The sequence below is a fragment of the Schistocerca piceifrons genome, chromosome 9, assembly GCF_021461385.2.
Source record: "Schistocerca piceifrons isolate TAMUIC-IGC-003096 chromosome 9, iqSchPice1.1, whole genome shotgun sequence".
Taxonomy (NCBI): domain Eukaryota; kingdom Metazoa; phylum Arthropoda; class Insecta; order Orthoptera; family Acrididae; genus Schistocerca; species Schistocerca piceifrons.
The window spans coordinates 179613008-179628053 of record NC_060146.1 but is presented as its reverse complement, the minus strand read 5'-3'; the positions used below and the strand labels follow the sequence as shown (position 1 = coordinate 179628053).

General features: G+C 44.0%; 1 protein-coding gene across 1 annotated transcript in view; it reads left to right on the top strand.

Moving 5' to 3' along the window:
- LOC124716830 overlaps positions 1 to 15046 on the top strand; it is a 31347-nt gene that overhangs the window by 5173 nt on the left and 11128 nt on the right. The window contains exons 2-4 of the mRNA XM_047243384.1: positions 3569 to 3665; positions 5272 to 5428; positions 14373 to 14458. Coding sequence (XP_047099340.1) covers positions 3569 to 3665; positions 5272 to 5428; positions 14373 to 14458 — 340 coding nt within the window. The remainder of the gene's footprint in view (positions 1 to 3568; positions 3666 to 5271; positions 5429 to 14372; positions 14459 to 15046) is intronic.

Sequence of the window (15046 nt, the reverse complement as noted above, 5' to 3'; positions counted from 1 at the left end):
TACACACAAATTATTAGACCTACATAAAAATGGGCAGGACTGTTTTGTAGGAAATTTAAATTTAATGTAGTTAATTTTTATACTGAGATCCGTTTTCACTAGAGGCCACATTACATTTTCTACAAAAAGGTTCTGCTAAGTTTGTCTGTGATCAATAGTTTGCGCGCAATGAGTGAGAGAATATGAAAATCATGCGTGTAGTATCTGAAAGAGTTGCGGGTGGCGTAAAATCCATGAACAGGGGCAGCTGACTAACTCTGTACACACACACACACACACACGCACACACACACACACACACACACACACACACACACGCAGACAGAGAGAGAGTGTAGTCAGAAACCGCCTGAAAAACTTGTAACTCTTCTGAGAAATGATTGTTAAGAAAATCAATACCTTACGCCGTTACCGAGTTACTTAGCAAAGAAGTTAGCCAACCAGGCCGTTGCACGCGCAAATTCAAGGGCCCGCCAGATACAATTAGTGCCAGTTGCTCTCATAGCGTAGATGATAGAGCACGAGACTGCTGGGTGAGGTTCGATCCTTACACCTCTTCAAGATCATTGTTGATCCATTCACTCATTTATTTTACTATAAAGGGCAGCTAACCCTCTGACCATAAACGTTGAGCGATCGTGTCAGCAACCTTCGAATTCCTACTCGTCTGGTTTATATGCTAACCACTACTCTATGTTAGCACCCTGCAAAACGGTGTTGATTAGATCAGATTAGATTAGATTAGATTAATACTTGTTCCATAGATCATGAATACGACACTTCGCAATGATGTGGAACGTGTCAGGTTAATAAAAGATGTCTGTACAAGATATTACATTACACAAAATATTGCATGTCATTAATGTTTAAGTTCCCCCCCCCCCCTTAATTTATATCTAAAAATTCAGCCAATGAGTAGAAGGAGTTGTCATCTAGATATTCTTTTAATTTATTTTTAAATGTGAGTTGGCTATCTGTCAGGCTTTTGATGCTGTTTGGTAGGTGACCAAAGACTTTTGTGGCAGCATAATTTACCCCTTTCTGTGCCAAAGTCAGATTTAACCCTGCATAGTGAAGATCATCCTTTCTCCTGGTGTTATAGCTATGCACACTGCTATTACTTTTGAACTGGGTTGGATTATTAACAACAAATTTCATAAGTGAACATATATACTGTGAGGTTACTGTGAGGATCCCTAGATCCTTAAATAGATGTCTGCAGGATGACCGTGCGTGGGCTCCAGCAATTATTCTGATTACACGTTTTTGAGCAATGAATACTTTTCTACTCAACGATGAATTACCCCAGAATATGATGCCATACGAAAGCAGTGAATGAAAGTAGGCATAGTAAGCTATTTTACTGAGATTCTTATCACCAAAATTTGCAATAACCCTAATAACATACGTAGCTGAACTCAGACGTTTCAGCAGACCATCAATGTGTTGCTTCCAGTTTAACCTCTCATCAATGGACACATCTAAAAATTTTGAAAATTCTACCTTAGCTACAGACTTCTGTTCAAAGTCTATATTCATTACTGGAGTTGTGCCATTTACTGTACGGAACTGTATATACTGCGTTTTATCAAAATTTAAAGAGAGTCCATTTGCTGACAACCACTTAATAATTTTGTGAAAAACATCATTTACAATTACATCACTTACTTCTTGGTTTTTGGATGTTATTAGTATACTTGTACCATCAGCAAAAAGAACTAACTTTGCATCTTCATCAGTGTGGAATGGTAAGTCATTAACATATATCAAGAACAGTAAAGGACCTAAGACCGAACCCTGTGGGACCCGATACTTGATAGCCCCCCCAGTTTGAGGAATCAGCTGTTGTTTTAACATTACATGAACCACTTATTTCAACTTTCTGCATTCTTCCAGTTAGGTATAAGTTAAACCATTTGTGCACTGACCCACTCAAACCATAATGATTTAGCTTATCTAAAAGAATTCCATGATTTACACAATCAAAGGCCTTTGAGAGATCACAAAAAATACCAATGGGTGATGTCTGGTTATTCAGAGCATTTAATATTTGATCAGTGAAAGCGTATATAGCATTTTCTGTTGAAAAGCCTTTCTGAAAACCAAACTGACATTTTATTAGTACTTTATTTTTACAAATGTGGGAGGCTACTCTTGAATACATTACTTTCTCAAAAATTTTTGATAGGGCTGTCAGAAGAGAGATTGGGCGGTAGTTGTTGACATCAGACGTATCCCCCTTTTTATGCAATGGTTTTACAATGGCATATTTCAGTCTATCAGGGAAAACACCCTGCTTGAAAGAGCTATTACATACGTGGCTGAGAATCCTACTTATCTGTGGGGAACAAGCTTTAAGTACCTTGCTGGAAATGCCATCAATTCCGTAAGAGCTTTTACTTTTCAGTGAGTTTATTATTTTACTGATTTCAGAGGGAGAGGTTGGTGGAATTACAGTAGTTTCAAACTGCACAGGTATGGCCTCTTCTATTAGTAGCCTTGCCTCTTCTAGTGATGATCTAGATCCTATTTTCTCCACAACATTTAAAAAATGATTATTGAAAATATTTTCAATTTCTGATTGTTTGTTAGTACACTTGACATTCAGTTTTATGGCACTAATGTCTTCCTGTGCTCTTGGTTGCCCTGTTTACCTTTCAATAATATTCCAAATTGCTTTAATTTTATTATCAGAGTTACTGATCTCAGACATGATACACATGCTTCTGGACTTTTTAATAACTTTTCTTAGTACCGCACAATAGTTTTCATAATATTGAACAATTTCGGGGTCAGTACTCCCTCTTGCTGTTAGATACAGTTCTCTTTTACGGTTGCAAGATACTGTTATTCCTTTAGTTAGCCAAGGTTTTTATATGTTTTCTTGGAATTATGTTTAACTATTTTCTTGGGAAAACAATTTTCAAATACCCTTAAAAATGTATCGTGAAATAGTCATATTTCATGTTTGCATCGGCTTCCTTATACACTTCATCCCAGTCTAGCTGCTGTAGGCTTTCCCTAAAGTTTGCAATATTTATATTGTTAATTGGACGCACTGCTTTGAAAGTCTGATTTGATATACTGCATGTATTTTGAATCCAGGTGCCAGTCTCAACGAGTAATTGACACACTTCAAAAATTCGCACAATGTCATGCGAAGCTTATCTAATGATCTCCGTGATTAGAATAACTGTATAAACGACGCTGAATCGCGTCTTGTGCGAAAGGATCCAGTAACATTTGGTTAGTGCTATGTATGAAACGTGTGTATTTCGTTAGTGTGTGTGTGTGTGTGTGTGTGTGTGTGTGTGTGTGTGTGTGTTTATCATGTGTGATGAAATACGAAATAAAAGGTCCAGGCCCAAGATTCGGGAAGAAAGTCAGACAAGAAACTGAAAATGAACTAACTGCCGTGGCAGTTTGGCAATGGCGAACAGTTCGAACGTGACGTTGAGAGCTCTGGTTGGAGGAAACCAGCTACAGCGCATGAAGTGTCAAGTAATTTTAATCGGACTATAGACGCATTTGCACTGCAAGTTCTGAGACAGTGTTTACGTTTTTGCAGGCAAGACGCACCCCTTGGTAGCGCCATGGTACGCAAGATGGCCTCAGTGTGCAGTGAAGCGGCATTCCCGGCCCGCAGCATCGCCACATACTTCCTGGTGAGTGCGACAAATCCTAGCCCTGCCACGTACTAGAGTGCTCCTAAAGTTTTAATTACCACTGCGAAGAAACAAAGTGACGCAATTAATTTTCTGTTTGCATGCAGGCAGAAGTCTGCAGTCGTATACCCTGAAATCCCCGTACTATAGCAGGCCACTAGAGGAGCCGAGCTAAATGCCGCAAACCATTGATGAAGTAGAGATGCGTTCGCCGTTTTGTTTTAGCGGCGTCCTATAGCAGTGTAGAGCGTGGATTTCAGAATGTATGACGGCCGCAGACGTGTACCTCCAAACAAAAGTAGTTACGTAACTTTATACTTTCCGAGGTGAAAATTAAATAGTCACCCTACGTCTTATCTCACAAAAATACCTACCCAAGCGATACACTTAGATTTTATTCAGCTTTGAATATATTGTAGTGCAGATCAAAACAAGACACACATATTTCATTTATAAATGCCCAATCGGTCGTTAAACGGGGTGAAACACTCCGCTGGAAATAACTGAGTTTAATACTTCTGAATAAATATCACTGAAACGGTAACAGATATAAAGCATCTTCAAATAAAAATATGTATGTTACAACGGTGCAATCAGATTTGTCCAAAAAGTCATCTTTTCCTTAAGTCTCTCCCCCTAACTATTTTTTTCATTTCAAGAAATCACTAACAGCAAAATGTATAGCCTCGTTATTACCAAATTCAGTCATATATAGGATGAAGTGGCATTCCAAAGATGCATTCGTCAAAAATAAGTTAGAAATATCTCTATGTCGGCCCCCTCCCAATCACCGCCACCGCTACAGGCGTAATCTTTTCACATTTAATTATATTTGGAATTGTTTGCATTTGATTATATTTGCAACTGCTTGCAAATTATTGTTGTAACATTGTTGTAAATCTGTACAGTAATGAAGTGTAGATTTGTTTGGGTCAAGAAATTGCTGAATGCACTTTCATTTCGGCCGTCAAGCACAAACACATGCGTCTTTGGAATACCACTTCATCGTATGTGACTGAATTCGGTGTTAATGAAGATATACGTTTTGCTACTAGTCAACTATCAAAGTGAAAAACAAGATAGAGAAGAGGAGCGGATTTCGAAAAAAATGTCCTTTTCGACAGCTTTCCTGAGTTTAAACACTTCCGCTGGCCGCGAAACTCCCCAGACAGCATATCTGGGATGCCTTGCAAGGAGCTATTCAGAAGAGATCTCCAACCCCTCGTACTCTTACGGATTTATGAACAGTCCTGCAGGACTCATGGTGTCACTTCCCTACAGCACTACTTCAGCTATTAGTCGAATCCATGCCACATCGGGCTGTGGCGCTTCTGCGATCTCGCGGGGGCCTACACGATATTAGGACGGTGTACCAGTTTCTTTGGTTCTTCAGAGTGCTTCACATTCTGATATGTTAATTTACTATGATGAATCAATTTATGCCTTTTCGTATGGTTTTTTTGTATGTATTGGTGTTGTTTGGTTTGTTTGTTTCATCTTTTATGTTATAATTTTTCTTTTACGTTTTGGCCACACAAATGAAGAATTTGTGTTCGTTGCCTTTTTATTTTTCTGGCTTACTGTCATTCCTGCTTTTGCGTCTTAGGTGACGACGGGCCTGGAGTTGGTGGCGCTACCTCTGCTGTGCTACGAATTCGCGTTCCGGGAGCGCGTGCTGGAGGGACAGCTGGAGAACTTCCGCGGTGACCCACAGCCTGGAGCGCTGGCCGCCGCTCTGCCCGGCAAGATACGGCACATGCACGGTCAGTAAGGCACCGCCCCTCTGCAATCACTCCATATCCAGGCTGTAGGCCACATGTCGTCGGTGTATATCGATAGTCCACCGATCCGTTTTTTTTTTTAAATTAATTTCATGCGGCCTGCCACGTCTTCGTATCCTCTCCCAACCAATTCATCTCGAAAGAGCACTTATGCCCCCAAAGTCATCAATTACTAGCTGGACGTATTCCAGTCCATGTCTTCTAAAGTTTATACCGTCTATAGCTCCGTCAACTACCATGAGAGTTATTTCTTGATGTCTAACCTCCTGCCCAGTCAACCTGTACCTCCTGTGTTCTTATCTTATCACTCCACCTAATTTTCAACCTACTTCTGCAGCACCGGATTCCAAAACCCTGGCCGGCCGCTGTGGACGAGCGGTTCTAGGCATTTCAGTCCGGAACCGCCCTGCTGCTACGGTCGCAGGTTCGAATCCTGCCTCAGGCATGGATGTGTGTGATGTCCTTAGGTTAGTTAGGTTTAAGTAGTTCTAAGTCTAGGGGACTGATGACCTAAGATGTTAAGTCCCATAATGCTTAGAGCCATTGGAACAATTTTGAACCAAAACCTTCGATTGCCGTCTTCTCTGGTAACCCCATAGTCAGTGATAACTTTCGCAAAATGCTGTATTCCAGACGTACATTCTTAAAAAATTCTTTCACTGTTTCACGCCAATATTTGATACTAGTACACTGCTTTTGACCCTAAATACCCTCTTTACCTGCGACAGTCTGCTTTTTACGTCCATCTTGTTTCGTTCTCATCTGTTAATTTGTTTCCAGGATGGCATAACGCTTTCACTTCGTCTGCTTCGTAGTCCCCAATTCTCATGTCAGGCTTATTACTACTCCTCTTTACTTTCAAGTTTCTTTCATTTACTCATTAGGCTGTTCATTCAATCTCAATCCTGCCTTTCTACTTCATTTTCACTGGGGATAGCAACGTCATCAACGAAGCTTATGACTGACATCCTTTCACTCTCAACTTTACGAGGGTGAGTCAATTGAAAACCATAAATTTTTTTAAATATTATTTATTGTGCAGAAGTGGTACAATCTTCCCCACGCTCAATGCAAGTCCTCCAGCGCTTGCAAGGTCCATAAATTCATTTAGAAAAAAATTCTATTGGTAGTCCGAGCAACCACTCATGCACCGCTTGGCGTACCTCTTCATCAGAACGGAACTTCTTTCCACCCATTGCGTCTTTGAGTGGTCCAAAGATATGGAAATCACTTGAGGGAAGGTCTGGTGAGTATGGTGGATGAGAAAGACACTCAAAATGCAGGTCTGTGATTGTTGCAACTGTTGTACGGACAGGCCGGCCGCGGTGGTCTAGCGGTTCTAGGCGCGCAGTCCGGAACCGCGCGACTGCTACGGTCGCAGGTTCGAATCCTGCCTCGGGCATGGATATGTAGGATGTCCTTAGGTTAGTTAGGTTTAAGTAGTTCTAAGTTCTAGGGTACTGATGACCACAGTAGTTAAGTCCCATAGTGCTCAGAGCCATTTGAACCGTTTTTTTTTTGTTGTACGGACAGTGTGGGGCCTCGTTTGTCATGTTGCAAAAGGACACCTGCTGACAGCAATCCCAATCGCTTTGATTTGATCGCAGGCCGCTCATGAATTTTTTGGAGATGTGTGTATAATGCACTGGTGACAGTGTCCCTCTAGGCATGTAATGGTCCAAAATGACGCCTTTCTCGTCCCAAAAGAGAGTCAGCATAACCTTCCCTGCTGATGGTTCTGTTCGAAACTTCTTTGGTTTTGGTGATGAGGAATGGCGCCATTCCTTGCTCGCTCTCTTCGTTTCCGGTTGGTGGAAGTGAACCCAGGTTTGGTCCGCAGTAACAATTCTTGCAAGGAAGCCATCACCTTCTCGTTCAAAGTACCGAAGAAGTTCTTCACAACATCAACACCTCGTTCTCTCATTTCAGGAGTCAGCTGCCGTGCCACCCATCTTAGAGACACTTTGTAAAACTGGATCACATCATGCACAATGTGATGTGTTGGCCTATGACTAATCTGTAAACATGCTGCAATGTCATTTAGTGTCACTCGGCGGTTTTCCTTTACTATGGCTTCAACTGCTGCAATGTTCTGTGGAGTCACAACTCGTTGTGCCTGACCTGGACGAGGAGCATCTTCCACTGAAGTCACACCATTTGCGAACTTCCAACTCCATTCGTAGACTTGCTGCTGTGACATACATGCATCACCGTACTGAACCTTCATTCGTCGATGAATTTCAATAGGTTTCACACCTCCACTACGCAAAAACCGAATAACAGAACGCTGTTCTTCCCTAGTGCAAGTGGGGTGGCCATCTTTATACTGATACAGCGACGGTATGTGTGCATCTGCACTATGCTGCCACCAACAGGCCATTCTGCATGCTGTTTGTAGCACGCTTACCAACTTACAGGATAACGGCGCGAAATTTCGATTTGTTATTACAAATTTAAGGTTTTCATTTGACTCGCCCTCGTAATTCCCTTCCTGAATCTTACTTTTATTTCAGTCATTGCTTCTTCGATGTACAGACTAAACAATAGAGCCGAAAGATTATGTCACTGTCTTACACCACTTTTAACCTGAGGACTTCGTTCTTGATCTTCACATTAGTGCGACCACCTGTATAACCACGTTCTGCAAAAAAATGTTCAAATGTGTGTGAAATCTTATGGGACGTAACTGCTAAGGTCATCAGTCCCTAAGCTTACACACTACTTAACCTAAATTACCCTAAGGACAAATAATCACACCCATGCCCGAGGGAGGCCTCGAACCTCCGCCGGTATCAGCCGCACAGTCCATGACTGCAGCGGCTAGACCGCTCGGCTAATCCCGCGCGGCCACGTTCTGCAGCATGGACCACTGCGCGACGTGCGGAAAAAAGAGTCAATCGGGATCTGGGAGGCACTGACAGGGATGTGCAGCCAAGGCGACTATAGGGCCTTGACCACTGCGCTAGGTTTCTCAGTTGAGGATCCATGACGCGTACAGCCCCATCGAGGTGGACCCACAGATTCTCCTTTAGCTTTAAATGCGGAGAGTTTGGTGGCCATGGGAGTACGGTAAACTGATCTTGGTGCTCTTCGAACCACGCACAGAGACTATGAGCTGTGTGACACACTGCATTGTCCTACTGGTCGATACCGTGGTGCCGAGTAAAAACAAACTGCATGTAGGGGTTGATCTGGTCCCCACGGATAGACTGCTTCCAGGATGACGAGACCACCCAGGGATGCCTCCGACCTGGACGCTTCCAACGATTGTTACAGGGTGTTTGCTGTCAGATGTTTCACGCAGGACACGCCTACAGTTATCTTTCCAATGGAGCATAAAACGTGATTCATCTGAAAATGTCACCTGTTGCCATTCAGTGGACGCGCAATGGCGGTGACAAAGTGGTTATTGCTCATTGACACCGAATATAGGGAATGGTCACATTAAAGTGACTGGACCGTGTATCAGTCGCCTCCTTAAAAGAGCGCACTGGTCCCTACAAGGAATGGTCCACCAGTTGCAGCCATGTAATATGGCCGAAGAACAGTGGTTGGCCGGCCGATGTGGCCAAGCGGTTCTTGGCGCTTCAGTCCGAAACCGCGCTGCTGCTACGGTCGCAGGTTCGAATCCTGCCTCGGGCATGGATGTGCGTGATGTCCTTAGGTTAGGTTTAAGTAGTTCTAAGTCTAGGGGACTGATGACCTCAGATGTTCTACATCTACATCTACATCTACATCTACATTTATACTCCGCAAGCCACCCAACGGTGTGTGGCGGAGGGCACTTTACGTGCCACTGTCATTACCTCCCTTTCCTGTTCCAGTCGCGTATGGTTCGCGGGAAGAACGACTGTCTGAAAGCCTCCGTGCGCGCTCTAATCTCTCTAATTTTACATTCGTGATCTCCTCGGGAGGTATAAGTAGGGGGAAGCAATATATTCGATACCTCATCCAGAAACGCACCCTCTCGAAACCTGGCGAGCAATCTACACCGCGATGCAGAGCGCCTCTCTTGCAGAGTCTGCCACTTGAGTTTGTTAAACATCTCCGTAACGCTATTACGGTTACCAAATAACCCTGTGACGAAACGCGCCGCTCTTCTTTGGATCTTCTCTATCTCCTCCGTCAGACCGACCTGGTACGGATCACACACTGATGAGCAATACTCAAGTATAGGTCGAACGAGTGTTTTGTAAGCCACCTCCTTTGTTGATGGACTACATTTTCTAAGCACTCTCCCAATGAATCTCAACCTGGTACCCGCCTTACCAACAATTAATTTTATATGATCATTCCACTTCAAATCGTTCCGCACGCATACTCCCACATATTTTACAGAAGTATACGCTACCAGTGTTTGTTCCGCTATCATATAATCATACAATAAAGGATCCTTCTTTCTATGTATTCGCAATACATTACATTTGTCTATGTTAAGGGACAGTTGCCACTCCCTGCACCAAGTGCCTATCCGCTGCAGATCTTCCTGCATTTCGCTACAATTTTCTAATGCTGCAACTTCTCTGTATACTACAGCATCATCCGCGAAAAGCCGCATGGAACTTCCGACACTGTTGTGTTGGGTTGTTTGGGGAAGGAGACCAGACAGCGAGGTCATCGGTCTCATCGGATTAGGGAAGGACGGGGAAGGAAGTCGGCCGTGCCCTTTGAAAGGAACCATCCCGGCATTCGCCTGGAGCGATTTAGGGAAATCACGGAAAACCTAAATCTGGATGGCCGGATGCGGGATTGAACTGTCGTCCTCCCGAATGCGAGTCCAGTGTCTAACCACTGCGCCACCTCGCTCGGTCAGATGTTAAGTCCCACAGTGCTTAGAGCCATTTGAACCGTTTTGAACAGTGGTCGTATAAAGATCGTAACTGACAGAAACCGGATACGAGTGTCAAGCCTTGGCAATGGCAATCGGTTTCAAACCCGTCAGAAATTGCTGCTGTCGGCGATGGAGGTGCATCCAAGTAGTTTCCGAGCGAAGATTGTGAAGGTAACTGTATGCAATGGACATCTGCAGTCGGATACCTCGCAAAAGCTCGTTCCTTACAGCTGCACATAAAACCGAATGGATGATAAATAATGCAAAAATTTTAAAAATACTCCTATTTTCGTTTAAGAACTGATAGCAAATTTCTGACAAAACATATAAATGTAAGATGCACTGACGTGCATATGACAGTTATCAGGCTATTGGGGCTACGCATCATCCAACAGGCCATAATTCTGGAACAATTACACTGGTGTCCAGAAGTAAAGCAACAAACCGATTTCCCCGTCCTGTGTCTAATTCACTATGTAATCACACGAACTGTCAATAGATGTCCGTACGACCGCGTTCTGTACGGAAGATGACGTTCCGGTCAACGGACAGCCACGCCATCAATGACTTCACAGCACCTATCAAACTGGGTAGTAGAATGAAATTTTCACTCTGCAGCGGAGTGTGCGCTAATATGAAACTTCCTGGCAGATTAAAACTGTGTGGGGGACCGAGACTCGAACTCGGGACCTTTGCCTTTCGCGGGAAGTGCTCTACCAACTGAGCTACCCAAGCACGACTCACGCCCCGTCCTCAAAGCTTCAGTTCCGCCAGTACCTCGTCTCCTACTTTCCAGCACACAGTTTTAATCTGCCGGTAAGTTTCATATCAGCTCACACTCCGCTGCAGAGTGAAAATCTCATTCTGGAAACATCCCCCAGGCTGTGGCTAAGCCATGTCTCCACAATATCCTTTCTTCCAGGAGTGCTAGTTCTGCAAGTTCGCAGAAGAGCTTCTGTGAAGTTTGGATAGTAGGAGACGAGGTACTGGCAGAATTGAAGCTGTGAGGACGGGTCGTGAGTCGTGCTTGGGTAGCTCAGATGGTAGAGCACTTCCTCGCGAAAGGCAAAGCCTCGAATTCGAGTCTCGGTCCGGCACACAGTTTTAATCTGCCAGTAAGTTTCATATCAGCCCACACTCCGCTGCAGAGTGAAAATCTCATTCTGGAAACATCCCCCAGGTTGTGGCTAAGCCATGTCTCCACAATATCCTTTCTTCCAGGGGTGCTAGTTCTTCAAGTTCGCAGGAGAGCTTCTGTGAAGTTTCGATAGTAGGAGACAAAGTACTGGCGGAACTGAAGCTGTGAGGACGGGTCGTGAGTCGTGCTTGGGTAGCTCAGATGGTAGAGCATTTCCTCGCGAAAGGCAAAGCCTCGAATTCGAGTCTCGGTCCAGCACACAGTTTTAATCTGCCAGTAAGTTTCATATCAGCTCACACTCCGCTGCAGAGTGAAAATCTCATTCTGGAAACATCCCCCAGGCTGTGGCTAAGCCATGTCTCCACAATATCCTTTCTTCCAGGAGTGCTAGTTCTGCAAGTTCGCAGGAGAGCTTCTGTGAAGTTTGGAAAGTAGGTGACGAGGTACCGGCAGAATTGAAGCTGTGAGGACTGGTCATGAGTCGTGTTTGGGTAGCTCGGATGGTAGAGCACTTGCCCGCGAAAGGCAAAGGTCCCGAGTTCGAGTCTCGATCCGGCACACAGTTTGAATCTGCCAAAAAGTTTCAAACTGTTTAGTGTTTGCCATGTATTCCCACATCCACAATCGCTGTGTACAGAGGCACAGGCGGTGCAGTATGACACAGAGACCTACCAGGATCCCTCCGGCGTATTGCCATAGGAAGAATGGAAGCAGGACAGTCGCAGATTGATGTGGACCGACGGCTTAATGTGAATCGTTCTGATGTTTCTCGGATGTGGCGACAGTTTGTAGAGACCGAAAATGTATTCCGAAAACCAGGGCAGGGACGACCACGCGAGACATCGGAAAGAGAGGACCGTTATTTGGCTGTAAGGGCACGATGGGACCATCTCAGTACGGCACGGCATCTGGCATCTGACCTCCCAGCATCCCCTGGATGTGTTGTATGGAGGTAAATGGTGTACAGAAGACCTCCGAAGAGTGGCCTTTATTGTTGGAGACCTGCTGTATGTGTATCTCTGATGCGTCTTTACTGAAGGGAACGTCTAGAGCTGAGTCGTTTACATGCCATCTGGGCGGTCGGACAGTGGGCCAATGTTCTCTTCAGAGATGAGTCCCGATTTAGTGTGGAGAATGATTCTTGACGGATTAGCTTCTGGAGGGGGCGTGGAACACGATTTCGGGAGCCAAACTTTGTGTAAAGAGATCGATATCGAGAAACATCGCTGATTATGTTGACCGCTCGAACACATCGTCATGAAACTGTACGGGTGAATCGGCAAGTTTTAATTGCTGTCAGATATCGCAAGGAGGTCTTCGGACTTCATGTACGGTTCCTGCAAGGTGCTGCGAGCTCCAACTTTGTATTAAAGAACGAGAACGCTCCACCACATAGAGCACGGGTCGTTGATGTTTTCTTGGAAACGAAAGCGTGACCCGCTCGCTCTCCCAGTTTGAATCCCATACAGCACGTCTGGGGAGGGCTTGGGATATGGATTGCACGACGTCACCATCCACCAACCACTCTCCAACATTTGCGAGCAGCTCTGCATGAAGAGTGGGCATTACTGCCTCAACTTGAGATTGATGACGTCATTCACAGCATGCCCTATCGTTGTCAGGTCTACACTGCTCCCACAGGTGGTCACTCCTCGCACTGTGCACATTAACCAGTTGTCGGAATGTGTGTGCAAATCCATTAAGTTGGAGAAAAACGAAGAACATTTTTGTCCTTCGTTATTTATGTTGCAGTTATTCACGGTCTGTATTCTTTACATTGTTTCTACTTTACTATCACCTGATTATACTGTTTTGTTGCAAAATAAACGCAACCTTGCAGAATTCCGCTTTGTTGCTTTAATTTTGGTTCAATGGTTCTGAGCACTATGGGACTTAACAGTTGAGGTCATCAGTCCCCTAGAACTTAGAACTACTTAAACCTAACTAATCTAAGGACAGCACACACATTCATGCCCGAAGCAGGATTCGAACCTGCGACCGTAGCGGTCGCGCGGTTCCTGACTGAAGCACCTAGAACCGCTCGGCCACACCGGCCGGCCTTTAATTTTGGATCTCAGTGTATTTGCGTTGATGCCACTACTGCACTGAAGATGTGCGGATGTCATATTATACCCAATACTCACGGTACTTGGTATTATTAATAATTTATAACATATCAATCGATTCTGCTAAGGAATTCGTCAGTGGAGTAAAAGGAATTGGCCACCAATAAACCCTTAAGGCCCCTCGTAAGCAATAGTAGCTAACTTCTCATGGCTTTTGGCAAGTTATTGTGAATGTATAGTTCCTGAATAATGGACACCACTGTGGTCCGAAGTAAGTGATTTTAAATCTCCATGTAGTTTGTTCTTAATTCTAGTATCGATTCCGGAACAGAACTGTTGGTCTGAAAATGTCATTGTGGAGTAAGCACCTCCAGTTCCAGTGTAGGAATTTCACTCCACATTAATTCTTGTTACACGCTTTTGGACTCATAAAACGTTAGCTTGCCTTCATGAGTTACCCCAAAAAATGGTCCCGTATGATACTAGGTGATGAAAGTAAGCGAATGTACTAGCTTTTCTACTATCTTATCAGCTGCATCTGAAAACACCCCACACTGAAAATAATGATATGTTTAGGTGCTTTAGTAGTTTTGTGGCGTGTAATTCCTAGTTGACTCTATTATCATATTATTATCCGAAGAATTTATCACTTCAGTTTCTTCTATCCGTTTGGCATCACATTTTAGGCATGTATTGGAAAGAGACCTTTTACAGGAAATGAACTGCATGTATTATGTATTTTCAAACTTTAGTGTCAAAGAACTGGCTACAAAACATTTATCAACGTCTTTGGAAACTTCGTTAATATGTATTTATAAGACTACAAACTAAGCTGTCCGTTGCAAACGATTCTGAATTTTCCTTTTAATAGTTGCTGTTTGACTTTTGTAGAGAGAATGTTGTCGTGCTTCTTGTACACGGGCTTCACCATCATCAAACAGATCTTCAACATCGTCCTGCTCATTGGACAAAGAAAGGTAAGAAACATTTTGAACTCGTCTTAGGCAAAATGATGAAATCTCTGCTATCAACTTTTGTTGTTGTTTGGTTGTGTTATCTTTTTAGTTAAATGTGATGGCCAAGACATCGACGTGACTTCACTATCGTACCCCTCGAACCTTTCTACCACAGTTCTGGCTTAGTGCCACCGACAGTTACTCTGATGGAAAATCCCATCACCGCCGGAGAAGAAACTAAGCATAAGGGATGCTTACGGTTCCCAATGAAGTTCACGTTCTTCCTTGTTGTGATGGTTCCTTCGATTACTACCACTAGAACTCATGAAAATCAAGGTGAATACTCCATGTAGCACAGTACCACCCCGACTGGCCTGTGTCCATCGCACGCTGCATTTTTCGAGCAACCATTTGTCTGGGTGACAGCATATGCAGGTACGACCATCGATCTTTCGTAACAAGGAACATGATAAATTCGACCAGGCAATACGCTTCAATTTATACACGGGCCAATTTCGGTGTTCTCGTGCCCACTATAATCGTAGCTGATGATGCCATTGGGTCAACATGGGAACACGCAAGGGCTGTCTGCTCCGGAGCCCATGTTCA